The following is a 16364-nucleotide window of genomic DNA, read 5'->3' as shown; positions in this document are numbered from 1 at the left end:
AATATTATGATATAATAATATCCACAGAGTGGATTATTATATATAATATTATATTATATATATTGTATAATAATACATAATAGTATATTATATAATAAATATTATATATAATATTTATTATATAATATATATTTTATTATATATTTATTAAATTTTTACTTTATTATATATGTAATAAGTTATTATATAATAAATATTATATTATATTATATTATATTATATTATATTATATTATATTATATTATATTATATTATATTATATTATATTATATATAATAATCCACTTTGTGGATATTATTTGATTGGGGTGAAAACCCCAGGGCACCCCAGGAACCTGTTTGGGGCTCTGCTGCCCACATTTAGCAATGCTGAGTGTAAGGACAGCTTTTCTTCCTTCTCCCAGATAAATCCACAGCATTGACAGCTGCTGTCATTGCTGTCATTGCCATACAGAGCTGATAGATGATCTGCAAATATATTGCATGGAGGTGTAATGATTTGCCCTTTCACACAAAGTGAAGAAAATGAAAACCTGTAGGGCTTGGTGGTGAAGGACAAAATAGAAATACACTTTTATTGATGTCTTGAGAAGGGCTGAGCTCTTTGTTTTGTTGGCTACTCAAGGGCTTTCATAATGGACTGATGTAATTCCCTGCAGTTTGGTTTTGAACTTCAAAAGAACACAAAATCTTTAAACAAACAGCAGCTGCAGTGGCACCCTGGAGAGTAGCTGGGGATCTATGTTTGCAGCCCAAATGTTTGTTGTTTTTTTTGCTGTAGCAATGTCCAACAACATGTGTTGGTCACCATCCCTTCACAGCAGGAAGCAGCTACAGAAATCTCATCTCTCTGAATTTCTACTGCCCCTAGTGCTGCATTACCCCACTGTGCTGGGTGAGGATGATGAGCTGTGCTTCGTGCCAGTAACAGCAACCTGCAACTCAGTTCTCTTCTCATCTCACCAGTGGAACCAGTCTTGAGAAGAACATATTTAGCTGAGCAGCCATTAGTTTTAAATTTGCATATTTCAGCTGCAAACCTGAGTTGCTTGTGCTAAACAGTTTTGCCAATTAGTCTTCTGACTGATTAATACCATAGCTCTGATTTGTGATGGGCTTTAAAAAAGAGATGGAATTATACTTAGAAATGGAAACATTTTTAAAGAAGTTGTTTGGAGGATATTATACTTTAATCTGTCTGTGTTTCCAGCTACCTGTCATTTATGGGTCTGAGCAATACTCCATGCTGGAATTTGTCCCTTTTAAAGGTGGTAGAAATTCTGGCATTGATTTCCATGATTTCATGCTTGCTTTCCTTTCCTTAACAAGACCTGTGATGGCAGTAGTGTCTTCTTACATAAAATTAAGCATGATGTAATATTAATGTAGAAAGGACTAAGTCCTACAACTAGAGACAGTGGAGGTTAGGGTCCTGCTGGATTGTGACTGAGGAATGAAATTTAGTTTCCTATTCCTGCACAGACTGATTGTGTCAGTGTGTGCTGGTGGATTTACTGCTTCTCCAAAACCCCACTGATGTCTGTGCAAAGAGGTCTGACAGCTGAAGAAACTTGGAGGCTTAGACAAGAAAAAAAAGCAATAAAGTATTAAAAAATAGCAGAAATAAATCCTTATCATTCAGCTGCTCATGAGTCATCGCTAGCCTGAGAGGGTTTTTAGTTAAACTCTTCTGGGAGAATTAATATTTTATCCATGTTTTATACTAAACTCATTATTGAAGTCATTCTTTTTTCTGTGAAATCAAAATCACTTCTGTCTGTAACAACCAATTGTGATGTCAGAAGTAGAGTATTAATGAGTTTAAGTGAGGAGCACAGAGTGGAAATACATCTGCAAAGGTATATAATTTACAGCTGTAGTTTGGGGTTTGAAACAGAATGAGAAAAGAAGATTGAGATGGACACACTTGTGCCTCTGATTTAGCTTTTTTTAATTTTTGGTAACTCTAAAAGTAGTAGCTAAATAAGATTTCATGACCTGGAGTTTCTGGCTTTCTAGAAAATGCTTCAGGATACCAGCTCAGGTACACGTGTCTGTATTTTATTCTCTTATTCTTTTGATAGTATGTTCTGAAAACATGATGCAGGCAAAAATTCTGATCACAGCTGAAACAGAGTATTTTTTCCAGAGGGGCATCCAAAGATAACACAAACAGAAATGCTTGTATATTTTAACAAGTGTGTACATTTAAATGTGGATGTTTTGATTCCCCTAGTTCAAAGTAATGCCCCTAATTCAAGTGGATTATTTGAATAGAGACTGGGGCTTTTTTCTCTTTACAAAAGATGCCAAAATTAGGTGTTTGTTAAAAATCCTCAGTACTATGAATGAAAGTTTAATCCACACATATTGCAGTCACTGATTCCTGCCTTTTTGCACACTGAAAGGTAATGGATATGCTCCATGCCATGGGACCAGAGACTGTGGTGATCACAAGCTCAGATCTACAGGCACCTCTAGGAAATGACTACCTGATTGCTCTGGGAAGCCACAGAAAAAGTAAGTGAAGAGCTCCTTCCTTACCTGTGCTCTCTTCTAACCTGTCTGTGCTTGCAGTTACTCCTTCAAGAAGAAATTCCATCAGGCCCATCTGCATGGAAGGAGCACAGATTCCTTAGTGAGCCCCTTGTCCTGCAGTAATAAATATCAGGAGTGTGAGACTGGGGCTGCTCCATGAGGGAGGACAGGAGCTGAGTGTGATCCTAGCCCTGGCAGGACTCTGTCCCCACCCATGGGACCTGAATAAGGTCAGCAGGACAGGGGGTGATGGCAGACAGGTCCCAGTGACAGTCCAGAGGCAAGGCAGGTCTGAGATGAATCTGGAAAATTCAGTAAGTACATCAGGACAGCAGGGCTGGGCACAGGAATATCTGCACCATAGCTCAGATGCCCAGGCCTGAGCTTCATGCAGCCCCTAGGCAGAGGAGGAGGAGGAGGAGGATGTCCTAGGCAAGGTTTTTTGGGACTCTTACAGCCCCTGGTACTGACCCTGGTGGTAAGGATGTAAAACAGGAACTTGGCATGTTTGAATGCTTTTCTGAAAAGTCACTCTGTCCTTCCTGTTAGCAGATTGTTCCTCCCTTGATAGGTTATAAAATACCCTCCTGCTTCTTCTCTGTGTCCCCTTTTGTGCTGTCACCAGGATTCACTGTGTGTTCACACAGTGTTTCCACTTGATGCTTACAGTTATGAGGGATGAAAAATGAAGGTAGTAGCTCCCTCCTTCCTCTTAAATGAAGTATGTACAGTGTAGAAGTTGTAAATGCTGTCCCAAGCTGGCCAAGTTTTGGAAGGCTGTTCTTTTAAAAAAGCTGGTACAAAGATTGCAGTACTCCTTTATGTTCCTAACAGCAAAGGAATTCAAATCTGATGATGATTTTTAAGAAGATTTCTTTTTAAATTCTAGTGATTGCTATTGTATTAGTGGCTGGGTTTGTCACTTAACTGTGGATCTGTGTTGTAGCTAAAGCAGATGGTACCAGGATAACACAGAGAATTCGGGTGGAGTCTCCCAAAGTGGATGCTGTCTTTGTGGGAACAGGAGACTTGTTTGCTGCTATGCTTCTGGCATGGACACACAAGCACCCAAACAATTTGAAGGTGGGGAAGAAGTTACACATCTCTCTGCAAGTTTGGACCGTGTTTCTCCTGAGTTTTTTTAAAAACTTCTGATCTGTGACATTATTTAAATATTGTCTTCTGCTTTGGCTTTTTTTTTCCTCACCTCAGAGGAAAAGCCACAGAATTTCCCTTTTGCCAAAAGGGACATTAAACAGTCATATTTCAGTTAGCTTGATTTTGTAATTTTGCCAAATAAGATATTGTTCTTTCTAGAGAGACAGACTGCATCCATGTTTACAATTACATTTTTTATCCTCACTTCATAATAAGCACTGAAAATAATTTCTCAAATCCATATTTCTGTTTCTTTCCCTTAAGGACCCAGAATTCTTGATACAGTTACAATTTCTAATACCTGTTTTGGGAGAATTAAGAAAAAAAAAATTATCCCAAACTCTGCATTGCATAGTTGTCATCATGTTTGTTTTGTCAGTCATGTTTTCCTCTTAATAGCAGTGTTTTTTAAATAATATTAAGTAAAATTAAGTAATATTAAAGTAGGTAGCTGAAGTTTTACTGAACCCTAAATATGTTGTTGCAGGTGGCATGTGAAAAGACTGTGTCAGCCATGCAGCATGTTCTGCAAAGGACCATTAAGAGTGCAAAAGGTAAATTAAATTCATCCAGACCTCATTCCTGTGTGTTTGGATTGGCATCAGAAGAAATATTCAAGGAGATTTCTGGGTTTCCTGACTAAAGGCATCCCCTCACTGCAGAGGCAGGCAGAGAATTCACAGAATGAGAGCTTGGTAGTTTTGTGTGCATGTTCCTGCTGTGTCCTCCAGGGCCATTTTTGACCAGAGCTGACTGCAGATGTCACTGTTTAGCTTGTGCTGGGTGACAGTCGTGCTGACTGTGCCTGACTCAGCTCTGCAAACCTGGCAGAACTCGAGGAGATGTTTGCTGAGTTTGGTGTGCCAAAAAGCTCCTGCTTCAGTGTAGCTCACCCACTCTCCCTCTGAGTGTGTTTAGCACTGAGAGGGGTGTATCAGCTAATCAATTTCTTGGCTGTGTTGGCCCATGTGAGGAGTGATTTTGTTTTTTTCAGCTTCTCTCCCCTTGGAGTTCCCATCTTTCAGTTCTTAAGGAAATCTGTGGGTTCTCTGAGCAGGTCTGTGTGACTTCCTAATTAACAGCAGAGCTGTGTTTCTTTCCTGGAGAGAGGTGTGGAACAGTGGTGATAAGAAATCAGTGCCGACCTGGATTTTCCACCTTGGAAGCCTTTTTAGCAGGGAGCAGTAAGGGAGAATGGGGAAGGGAGGCAGGTAGAGAAAATCGTGGGGTAGCAGAACAATGTAACTTGTTTCTTTTTCACTGCTGTTTTTAATGACATTCTGATGTCATCTTTTTAGTGCAAGCTGGAGAAGGAAACAAACCAAACTCAGCCCAGCTGGAACTGAGAATGGTCCAAAGCAAAAAGGACATAGAAAACCCAGAGATCATAGTGAAAGCCACCGTGTTATAAAGGCTCCACGTCTCCAATAACGCACAATGTATCGATGTCCTCATTTCTTTCCTGTAAATTGTAATATTTGCCTTAGATCTGTGACAGAAACCTGACTTTCATGAAATAGTGCCCAGCATAGGCAGATATCCACTCTCAAACATATGTGCTGGCCTTGCTCAGTTTTAAATCCAGAACAGTTAGTGTGCATTGAAGCATATTCCCAGGTATCCCAGTGTCTGTCAGATTCACTTAGTCTGTGTGATTACCCAGGGCAAGAGAGCAATGTTCCTGCCTTGCCAAAGACTGTAGATGTGAATTTGCTAATGGAATGCTTGACTGACTGGAAAATGTATTTCAAGATGGCATCTAGTGCCAATGGAGCTGGCTCCATGCTCCCTTTTCCTGGAGGTACCTGGTTACCTACCCTGGTATTCAGTATCTCAGCTGCTATGAAACTAAGCAGGGTTAAAGCTACACACACAGTTCTGCTCGTGTGTAGGAGGACTTTGAAGATGTTTGGCATGTTCAGTACTCTGAAGTGACCTTGAGGTGTCATTCATGTTGCTGATCTCTGCTCCTGTTTCTTCTCCATGAACGACTGCACAGTTTCAGTTGTCACAAGTTCTGGCTGCTTATTTCTCATGTCCGTGGGTGCCCACATGATTTTCCTCCAAAAGCTGCTCCAGAAACACCTTCATCAACAAGATCATGCTTTTATTCAGTACTACTGGTTAGAAGGATGGCCTCTGAGGCCAGATTTGATTTTAACTAAGGGCAAAAGAGAAAGCAGCTCTTACCCTGGAGTTGGCTGCCTTGGTTGGTTCATCATGGGTGGATGTACTTAGAAACTACATGGGCACTTCACTTAACATTAGTGAGCACTGCTGGCAGCCTCAGCAATGGAGCAGTGTGGCAAAAGTAGTATTTTTGGTTTAGTAAGGTCTGGCCAGTTACATGTGTTCACCAAATGCAGTGAAACAGAAAAGTTAACTTTTTCATAAGGTCTCTGCAAGCAACACCAATTAGACATTACAGAAATACATTATCATTTTTATTATTAATGCACAATTCTGCTTGATAAGGCTTCAGAACAGGATTTTTAATCATTTCAGTGTCCTCTGGATCAGAGCCACATCCTAAAGCAGCAGGGCAGCTCTGCTGACAGGTATTGGACACTCACACTTGTGTAGGATTTCTGTATGGGATCCATGTTCTTGCTTGTCCCAAGATAAAGTCTAGTGTGGTGTTAAATCCAGATCAAGTTGAGGAGCTTTACTTGTCTCAGACTACATAAGGGAAATTGCACTTCTGATTGATTTCCTCTCTTGCATTTGGCATCGAAAGTGGAAAAAAAAATTATGTTACTTGAGAATTTAAGGAAAAAAAATCAGCAGGAATTTATCTACAAAATGGGACTCTACTGCCAGTTTTTAGTAACCACTGTAATGAAATAACTTTCTAGCAATAATAATTTTGGTGTTGTGCACAGTTGCTAAAATCAGCAGTCAATAGCAGAGATATGAGCTCATGGCTGCTACCCAGCCTGTAAAAAGATGTGACCTCCCTTGACAGTGTGTGCAGGTGTCTGATGGGAAGCAGTGAAGAGGGAACCAGGCTCTTCCCAGTAGTGCCCAAGGAAGTGATAAATAGACAGGAGCACAAACTGAAATACAGGAAAATCCATTTAAACATTAGGAAAATGTAATTCACTGTGAAGGTGATCAAACACTGGCACAGGCTGCCCAGAGAGGTTGTGGAGTCTCTGTTTTTGGAGATACTCAGATGCTGACTGAACTTGGCCCTGCTTGCTCAGAGGTTGGAGCAGAGGATCTCCAGAGGTCCCTTCCCAGCTCAGCCATTCCATGGTTCTCTGAGCACGTTGAACAACCTTTCTTTGCAGCACTACAGTTTTAAATTTTGTTCTCCCTGCAACACAAACTTCCAGATTGGCTGGAAAATACTCATAATAATATTTCCCCCCTTTTTAGGTAAAGCTGCTGTTTGCTTGGGCAGCTGTGCCAGGAAGACAGTTACCTCTTTTGAGATACTTGCTTTCAGCAAATATATTTAAATACTGTAGCTGGTGATATGTTTCAGCAGTTGAACATGAAAAGGATTTTAACTGTTTCTAACATTGATTAACCAAGTGCTGCATGCCATATTCCAAACATAACTGTGAGTTTATTAATCTTTTAAAATTAAATTTAAAATTTCATGTGGAAGTCAATAATCCCTGCTATCCTCTTAGGAAGAAGGGATCAACATCCTGAACTTCCCTGCCTGTACAGACAATGGTCAATGCCCTTTAAGTGAGACAGCACAATTTTATTTTGCCATTAGAATAAACAGACTTCACAAAGGATTGAGAGAAAGGCAAGGGCTGTTTTCTCTGAAATAAAGAAGCTTGGAATTTGGGAAGCTTGGAGCTACCTTGCAAACAAGATTTTAATTATAAACCATGATGAGCTGTGATCTTGACATGAAATACAAAGTGATATGTTTGTTGGAGCAGTTTATACCTGTCAGGTGTAATCTTTTCCCACTTCTTAGAGAATGGATCTGTTCAGTAATTCACACCTTCCTTAGAATCTGTGACATTCCTATGTTAAAAAAAAAAAAAAAGAATATTCATACTAACGTGCTCATTTTGCAAAAGTTGTATTTCACAGTAGCTGGATCCTGTAGCAATGGGCTGCTGGCTTCATCTGCTTGAGTCCCTGAGGGCTGCTCATGTTTTAAACTCCCACTGACCTGGTCTAAATTAGGTCAGGTTTATATCTTCAGTGAAGAATTGGGCTTAACATCTCTTGCCAGGAACAAACATCAGAAATGATCTGTAAATATATTCTGTAGCTAATGTTTTGTAGCCACAGCAGGCTAACAGGTATTTTTGAATGTCAGGGTACACATTTTTATTTGTTTAGAGTTACACAAAGCTCATGTGCAGAACAAAATTCAAAGGCTCAGCACAGTCCTGTCTAATATTCCATTCCCTCCTCTCCTGCATATTATACCTGTATCTTTTCCTGAGTTCCTGCTGTCTGTCTCATGCAGCTGTCTCAGTGTCAGACAGTGCCCACTATTTATTTAGGGGCTTGGAGGAGACTGACCAGCATTGTCTGATTCACTTGCAAATCTTTAGTTAAAGATAAAAGGTTAATCTCAACTAGCCTAGGTCCTAACTGATGGCAGGAGAACAAGCACTTTAGCCCAGAGATGGAGTCTGTAATGATGGACAAACTTCCCTGGCCATCCTGGGGGCATGGAAGGTGTGACCCTGCTGGGGACTGGTGGCTTCAGTGCCACCTGTGTGAGCTCAGAGGCACAGGAGGCTTCTCATGGCAGCACATGGAGCTGTGGGAGAGGTGAATGCTCTGTGTCTGTGTCCACTCGACTGCCCTCACAATTCTTGCTCCATTCTGGAGTTAATTTGTGTCAGATCCCCTCTTCCTGGAGTGATTTGCACTGCTCAAGTCCACCCACTCCTTTTTGGAGCCACCTGTGCAGGAGAGACCAAAAGTTGTTTAAAAGCCATCTACTCTGGGCCTGGATGAGTCTCCACATGCTGAGAATTGAGATGTGCATAAAGACATTGTGCTAAAATCAGCTCACACTCCATAGAAACACTTCAGAAACCTGCAGTATGAATTGTTGATGTTTGTGTGCTGATTTTTATCTCAGATGGGGAGAAATCCATAATCCATGTGTTACACAAAAGAATTGGAGGACCAAGGTTTCCAGCTACTCATACTGCCTTTTGAGTATCTTAACGGTGTCTTGATTGGATGGTGTTAATTTGTTGTCTGAGACTGTTATGGTGATTGTATTGATTAATTTTATTTTAAAATATGTGGCAAGGAAGATTGTAATAAAAGCATCTACCTTTATTATACTGTGCACACACAAATTGTTTAGATCCTATTTTTAAATATGTTAATCATTTCAGAATTCAACAGCACAAGAATGGTTTGATAGTCTTGCTGAATAAAGTGGATGTAATTAAATGTTTCCTTAGTTATGTCCTAGGGTAGAGAAAGGGTAGTTAATGGAAGAGAGCACATTTGTGCCCTGTAATCATCTTACTGTAAGATGTGGATGTGGAAGTGAGTAACATCCTTGTCTTAATTTATTTTTTTAAGAGGTTTCATGGGAAGAAAATCTCTGGCATTCTGCACCACTCCCTTGCATTCCTCTTACTTTTATGTGTGAGGACCTCGTTGTGTTGTGCTCTTTTTTCCTGCAAACAAGGTGAGAAGAGGGGCTTGGAGTAAGAACCATAACTCATTTTGAGATCTCTTCCTTGTGCAGCATTTAACTGCACTCCACTCGCTGAATTTTTACCTTCACTGTGTAGGGTAGAGCATACAGGGCTGTAGAATGGGAAACAAATGTTCCTCATGTGGGAACAGGAGCTTCTGCCAGCACTCAGCTGTGTCCCTGCCAGCCTGGTGGTTTGCAGGAGGAGGAGAGCAGGGATCCAGGTTAAGGAGAGCAGGAAGTGCTGTGTCATTCCATTTGTGTCCTGGAGAGGTTTGGATCCTTTTTATACTGGAGAAAAAAATCACCTCTCCCAGGTAAAGGTTCTTGTCCAGGTGAGGAATGCTTTTAAAAGCTGAGACATGTTACAAATTTTGGTCACTCTGGTACTAAAATACTTCTTCACAAAGGGAAGCACATCCCTTTTACATCCCTTTGCTGCTTTACTGGCTTATTGGCTGTAGTCATTGTAGAATGCCAGGATTAGATACCCAGAGAGCTCTTCTTCCTGCAAGCACATGTTCTTCATGTTCCTGGTAAGTGAGAGCCTGCTGAGCAGTTCTGCAGCTTTCTGAACCACCTCCATTAGAGACATTTGTCAGCCATGGAAACTGAGCTTCAGGATGTTCCATCACAGCCCAAAAATAGCTCTTTCAAAGAAATGGAAACTCCTGAAAGTGCTTTATCGTCAATAAATGAGTAAACCAGTGAGTTTGTACATGCATGCAGGAGCAGAGTTCAGGTACATCCCCAAGGTTCAATCAGCTGCTGGAGGAATGTGCCCTGAGCAAGGGCTGCTGCTGTCAGGGCACTGCTTCAGGAGAGCCCAGCCAGTTCTCAGCATTTCCCAGAAGGGAGGAATGTGGTGTGGCATTCAGCAGCCAGGGAAAACTCCCATCTGCTTCACCAGGAACCCAGTGCCAGGTGACAGCCCCAGTGCCACCAGTTTGGTGCTTTTGCTGCTTTTGAGGCAGGTGGGATGCTCCTAAATGTGCACCCATTCCTGACTCAGTGCCTCCACAAATGATGGTAATAAATCCCCCAACGTGCAGAGCAGTGAATAACGCAGCACATTATTGAGAGAGAGAAAACCAGCAATATGAGAAGGCTGTGCCATATGTTACCACTGAAATCACACTTACCTATTGCCCTCGTGGTTGCATTGCTGTTTAGAAAAAAAAAAAAATCTGTGTGTAGAAGAGTGTTTATTTATAATTTATGTACTCTGTGTGTGTGTGTGTGTGTGTATGTTGAAGCTTTATTTGCAATGTGGTAGGGGTGGGAAACAGAATTTGGGGGGCTGGCTGAGTAGGCCTTCAGGTTGTGAGCAGAAGGTCTTAAAGAATTATATTTTTATAGATTGTGCTGAAGCTTTGGGTCCCAGCCACACACAGCCTTTTCTTCCAGAGAAGTAAAATGGTTTGGAAAGAGAGTCAGGTGGCTGTAATATAGTAGGAATAGTACAACCCCACCAGCCCTGGACAAACTGAATAACTTAATAAAAGATGCCTTTTTAAGTAATATTTTTTTAGTGCTGAATTGTTAAACAAAGAAATATTTATGAGCAAACTTTCTATGTACTTAAAGTTTGTGTGGTGCTTTGTACTGACTAGGTGGACCTGTTACCTGTTTACACATCTTAAATGATTGTCCTTGAGGTGTGTGTAGTAATTCAACTACTTCTGTGCCAGAAAAACAATGAATTTCTGTGTAATAGCAAATGATTTAATTTCTGATGAAACTGTAGGCTTTCTAGTGTTTGTGTATTTTTCTGGTTGGCCATTACAAGTTGTATCCTTCCTGCAGTAAGGCTTCTACCCTGTAGAGAGAGGCAATAGGATGGTAGATAACCATTGTTTAAAAAGAAAACCCTAAATATTGCTACCTTATCCACTTTAAAATCAGGTAAGCTTTGTGGCATAAGCCTGGAATTTTGCACTGGGTTTCAAATACATCTAGGTTAGGTTAAAAATTGGGGATGGGTTTATTTATTTAATTAAATAAGACAGGGAGGTGTTAAAAGTGCTTCATAGCAACGTGGACAAGCCAAGAGATGGGAAAAAGATGGGAAAAAATGGCTTGTTCCCATTGTATGGAGCTGACCAAGCTAATTCACAGCTTGTGCTAAACCTGTGCACACACTGCTGAATAGACAAAGATTTTTTTCCTTGTAGTTTGTCAACTGTAATAGCATGAAGAATTTCAGTTGTTTGTGCTGAATTCAAATTCATAAATACCTTCCAGGAGAGCTGAGTTACTGATAAAATCCCATTCAGTCAAAAGGCAAAGCTGCTCACAGGCTTCAAAACCAGAGCAGGATTTTTTCCTCTTGCTAAGCATAGTGAGTCTTTGTTTGTTATGGCTGGGAGACCAGGGCTGAAGCACAACTGTCCAGATTCATTTTTTTTTTTGGTTGAACTTCGGGGTCTCTGTAAAAAGCACAAGGGTCTGCATCATAAAGGAGTTTTTGGAGCATTGTCCTGTGATAAATGTCATTACCTACCAGAGCAGTTGGTGATTTGGCAAAATTGAGCATCACTCACGTCCCTTTTAATTTAACATGGCAGCATCCTCACCACTCCTGTGAATAAATCACCACTGCAAAAAGAGAGGAGAATTTATCCTGAGTTTTTCTCCCGAGAGTTCCCGATTTCTGGATGTGTTAAAGAAGAAGCACTTCTGCTTTGCTAAGTTAGCAGTGGAAATGTCACTGAAATGAATAATTTATGCTGGGGAGGGAGGCAGTGGCAGGGAACAGCAGTGCTGGGGGTTTGTTGTGCCTGGCTTTCCTCCCCTGGGAATCTGTGGGTGCAGCATCCCCGTGCTGGTGGCGCTGGGGCTGTTTTGCCTGCATCCTCCTGTGGGGGGGATGTGGAGGAGTTCTCTGAGCTGAGCTTGGTGGGGAGCTGTTGGGTTTGTTGGGCAGGGCTGTCCCAAGGCTGTGGTTCAGCACAGCTCTTTGTGCACCCAGAAGCTCCCTGTGTGCAGCCCCCTGCTCTCCTGGCCATTCCATAATTCCCTTAGATTTCTCCTGCAGGCCATGGAGAGCCAAGAGACTCTGGAAGTGCATTGTCCAGATGATTCAGGCTTGGCTTTTGTGCTTTTGAAAAGAAAAGTAGAGAATTGTCAGCTGCTGTGGTAGATCTAACTTGTCCATCTCAGCTACACCACAAAACTGTGCCCTAACTTTCCTCTCCCATCATCTCTGCTGTCCCTGATTTGCCTCTCCCCATAACAAGGGACATAAAATCAATGGGAATTCACGCAGTCAAAACTCCTGAAGTTTTCATCTTTAGCTTCCTTAAACTCCTCATGCTGGGAACAGATGAGTGCCCGTGCTAGAAAGGGTCAGGGACAATGCAGCTGCTCAAAAGGAGGGAGAGTGGAGCTGCCTCTCCCTGGCAGTGAGATGCTGGCTGAGCACTAATTGCAGAGCTGCATGGTTAATGGAAAAGAAGAGAAATCTTTGTGAGCAAAGCACTTAAAAGAAGAGCTGAAGATGCAGTAATCAGGGTTTGGTGTTCCAAATCCATCCCCTGTGTAGCAAAAATATTATAGTTCTAAAAACATTGGTGTGGCTGTTCTTAATGATCTGTGTGATGCTTGTGCCTGTTGGAGCAGGAAATAGCATTGAATAAATCAGTGCTCTAAATAGGGAATGTAATGGGGAGACCCAGGTGGAGAAAATGTTCAGTTTGTTTTCCCAGCACTTGAATGGTGTCAGAGTTGTCCAGGTCTGGCTCTTTTCCTTCCCACCCCCTTTAAGCAAGGAGAAAATGACATCAATAAATCTATAAATAAATAAGGGCAGTTACCTGAGAATTTATATTAATTTTCATTGACAGATTGATAAGATCTTCCACCCCAGAGGTCTGTAGTTCACAGGGGGATCTTTCAGAGGTGGGATGGAGCCTGTCACAGCTGGCCTGGAGCACAGTCCTTGGGACACAGCTGTGACAGATGGCATTGGGATGCCACCTGCAGGCTCTCCTGCCCTGCATTTGGTGCAGCCCATGCCTGATACATGCTTGGTGTGAATTCATGCCTTAGTAGGGAGGAAACTCGGGCTTGCTGCTGGAGCTGCAGTGATGGGAGGAATCCCTGGAGAATCCAGCACCATCCAGTGATCCTGCCATTTGCTGTCAGTGTTTGTTGGTGCAATGCATCCCCTTTCAGTGTTGTTTTCTTGCTGGGAGGTGGGAGATTGGCAGCCCATATTCTGCTTTAACGTGCTTTTATCTGGCTGAATGTGGAAAACTAATGGAGATTGTTAAAAATGGAGGGGAGGGGTAGCTATGAATTTGCCTAGAACTATGTGAGTAGAGAAATATGAGATTTGTCTCTAATTCAGAAATAATTCAGTATTGACCAAATGAGTGCCATGTCTGCAATGGGCAGGAGCACCTGGAAGAGGCCAATATTTAGGGTTTTTGCCCAAAGCACATTTAGCCCTGCTCTACTGTTTAGTGAAAATACCCAGTGCAGATGCCACCAGAGCCTCATCTCATGGAGTAATGCTGTAATAAAGAATGTGGTTTTCTTGTGCAAGTCTTGACCTCTTCTTATAAAAATAACACACAACTCAGTATTTTCATGGTGTATAAGTGAAATGTAATTTTTTTTTTCAATAAAATACATTTCCTTTCCTAAACATGGGTCTCTGTTTTTTTTTTTTTCCCTTGGTGATGTTTCTCTTTCAACTCTAATGGAGCTTTGGCTTTTTGTGTCTTCTGAAACCTGACTTTGCATGATTTCTTTTTCCTCTTGAGCTCCATGAGGAGTTCCCTGTTCAGCCAGTTCCTTCTGCTCCACGTGCTTGACTCAAACCACAGTGGAATCATCTGCTCCAGTGGTTCTAAAAGGTGGTTCCTAAAGTCTGACCTACACTTGTGGGCTCCCTAAACCCTCAGAAGCAGATTCTGAGTGTACTCCATTAAAACACCTCCCTGTATAGCCTAAAATTTGCTCTCCTGCAGTCCAGGGTAGCAACTCTGCTGTCCTTTTTTTCTCATTACACTGAATATTTTTCTCATTACACTGAAAATTTTATACCCTTTCATTTTGCTGTGGCAGCCACAAACCACTACATGCCCCAAAAGCCCTGTGCTAGCCACAAAGAGCAAGTCTAGGAGGGCATCTTTGCCATTTGTCTCACTGAGTGTCTGTAATAAGAAGTTATCTCCTACAAAAGTCAGGAATTTCCAAGACCTGGTCACCTTGGGAGAAAGATATTCCCAGGTGGTGTCTGGGAAGTTGAAATCTTCCACAGGGATGAAGGTCCAGAAACTTCTCCTGAGTGCCTACAGAACAACTCCTTGATGCTGGGCCATCAGTAATGAACACCCACTGCAAATTTCCTGTCCTTTCCATCCCCCCCAATCCCCCTGCAGGGCTCTGAACCACATCATCACAAACTGCAACCTCGTCACAACCTGTCCCTTACACCTCTCCTGAGCCTGTACCCTCCATCCCAGCACTCCCAACGTGGGACACATTCCCAGTCTCACCAAAACCAGATACCAGAGCTCTGGGAGCTGCCCAGTGCTTCCACTTCATCTGTTTGTTTCTCCTGTTTCTCATACAAACAGCAGCTGGGGAAGGGTCTGAAAATATTTGAATATTTTAGGGGAAAGGGCTGAAGCTGCTCCCTCTTCACAGCCCTGTGAGAATGAGCAGCTCAGGCACTCAAAGAGCCACTTTTGTCAGAGGTGTTGGCAAGAAGCAGGTTTGAATATGAATTTATGAGAGTGCAACTTTTATTAGAGTTCAGTGGCAAAGGTGACTCCATTACTTAGGCCATGGATGAAGCACATGTAAGAAAATCAGATTAGAGGCAATCTAGGATGATTTACACAGAGACCAGAGATGCAGAAGGGTAAGGGGGTAGAGGATATGGGTACAAAAGGATAAGGGTGCAGAGGGGGTTAGAAACCCTTAATCATCAACTAATTTAACACTTAAAAAGTGACTCAATAGGATTAGCTACCATTATAACAGTGACTAAATTATAGATCCATGATATCACAATCAATTCACATGGGTGCACACAGGCAAAGAGATGCACACATCAGGTTTTATACAGAGATGTGTACAGAGCTCCATCCATCTGTGTGGATGCTCAGGGCTCCATCCAGTCTGGAAGTGTTCAAGGCCAGGCTGGATGTGGCTCTGAGCAGCCTGGTCTGGTGAAAGATGTCCCTTGCCCATGGCAAATAGGTGATATTTGAGATCCCTTCCAACCCAAACCATTCTGGTATTCTGTGGTATCTCTCTGTATCTCTGTATATCTGTATTTATCTGCATACTCCAGGGGGAGTTCTGTGAAAAAAAAAAGTAATGTCTCCTGAAAAAAAGGAGGTCACTGGGGCAGCCAGGTCTTTCCCTGAGTCAGCTGGGAGAGCTGAAGATCAGAGACTGGGTGAGAAACACTGCTCTTGCTTGGGACAGGTTTGAATGCTGCTGTGGTGGTGCAGAGAACACAGCAGGGGGAACAAAATGTAAGGAGGAAAAGACCCAGGAGGTAGGTGTGACTCTGGGGAGAATTTTTGGATGTAACTCAGCCTCTGAGCAGGGAGTTTGCCTGCCACAGGAAGGCCCATTCTGCCTTGGAGCTCTGCATGCCCTGTTGGTGCCCCAGGAGTGCTGCTGAGCATGAGAGGAGCTGGGTGCTCACATCCCTGTGCCAGCCATGGACTGTGACTGCCCAAAGCCCAGCCCTCCCCATGGAGCAGGCTGCTCACCCCCTGCTGGGCTTCTTTTCACCCCTCTTTTCCTTTGATAAATAAGTTTAATTGCAAATACAACAGAAGATCATTACAGGCCACATAACCAAGAGGAGTTTTAGTGAAATAACAAAAGCTACTACCACCTCCCTATCCCATTGCCCCCCTCCCCCCCAAAGACTAGCCTGAATAATGAGCATAAAGTACGAACAGAAGGGTAATACAGGAGGTTGGCAGCCTTTGGATTCGAGCTGAATTATGAGTCAGGTCCCACAAATGGCTTCAGGAGGGCTGGAA

General features: G+C 42.3%; 1 protein-coding gene across 1 annotated transcript in view; it reads left to right on the top strand.

The window, feature by feature from the left end:
- PDXK (pyridoxal kinase) overlaps positions 1-13996 on the top strand; it is a 47116-nt gene extending 33120 nt beyond the window's left edge. The window contains exons 8-11 of the mRNA XM_066545517.1: positions 2408-2519; positions 3484-3620; positions 4183-4249; positions 4994-13996. Of these exons, the coding sequence (XP_066401614.1) occupies positions 2408-2519; positions 3484-3620; positions 4183-4249; positions 4994-5106 (429 nt within the window). The 3' untranslated portion in view covers positions 5107-13996. The remainder of the gene's footprint in view (positions 1-2407; positions 2520-3483; positions 3621-4182; positions 4250-4993) is intronic.
- Positions 13997-16364: the final 2368 nt, after the last annotated feature.

The sequence above is a fragment of the Molothrus aeneus genome, chromosome 2, assembly GCF_037042795.1.
Source record: "Molothrus aeneus isolate 106 chromosome 2, BPBGC_Maene_1.0, whole genome shotgun sequence".
NCBI lineage: Eukaryota > Metazoa > Chordata > Aves > Passeriformes > Icteridae > Molothrus > Molothrus aeneus.
This window is presented reverse-complemented; position numbering and strand designations above follow the sequence as displayed.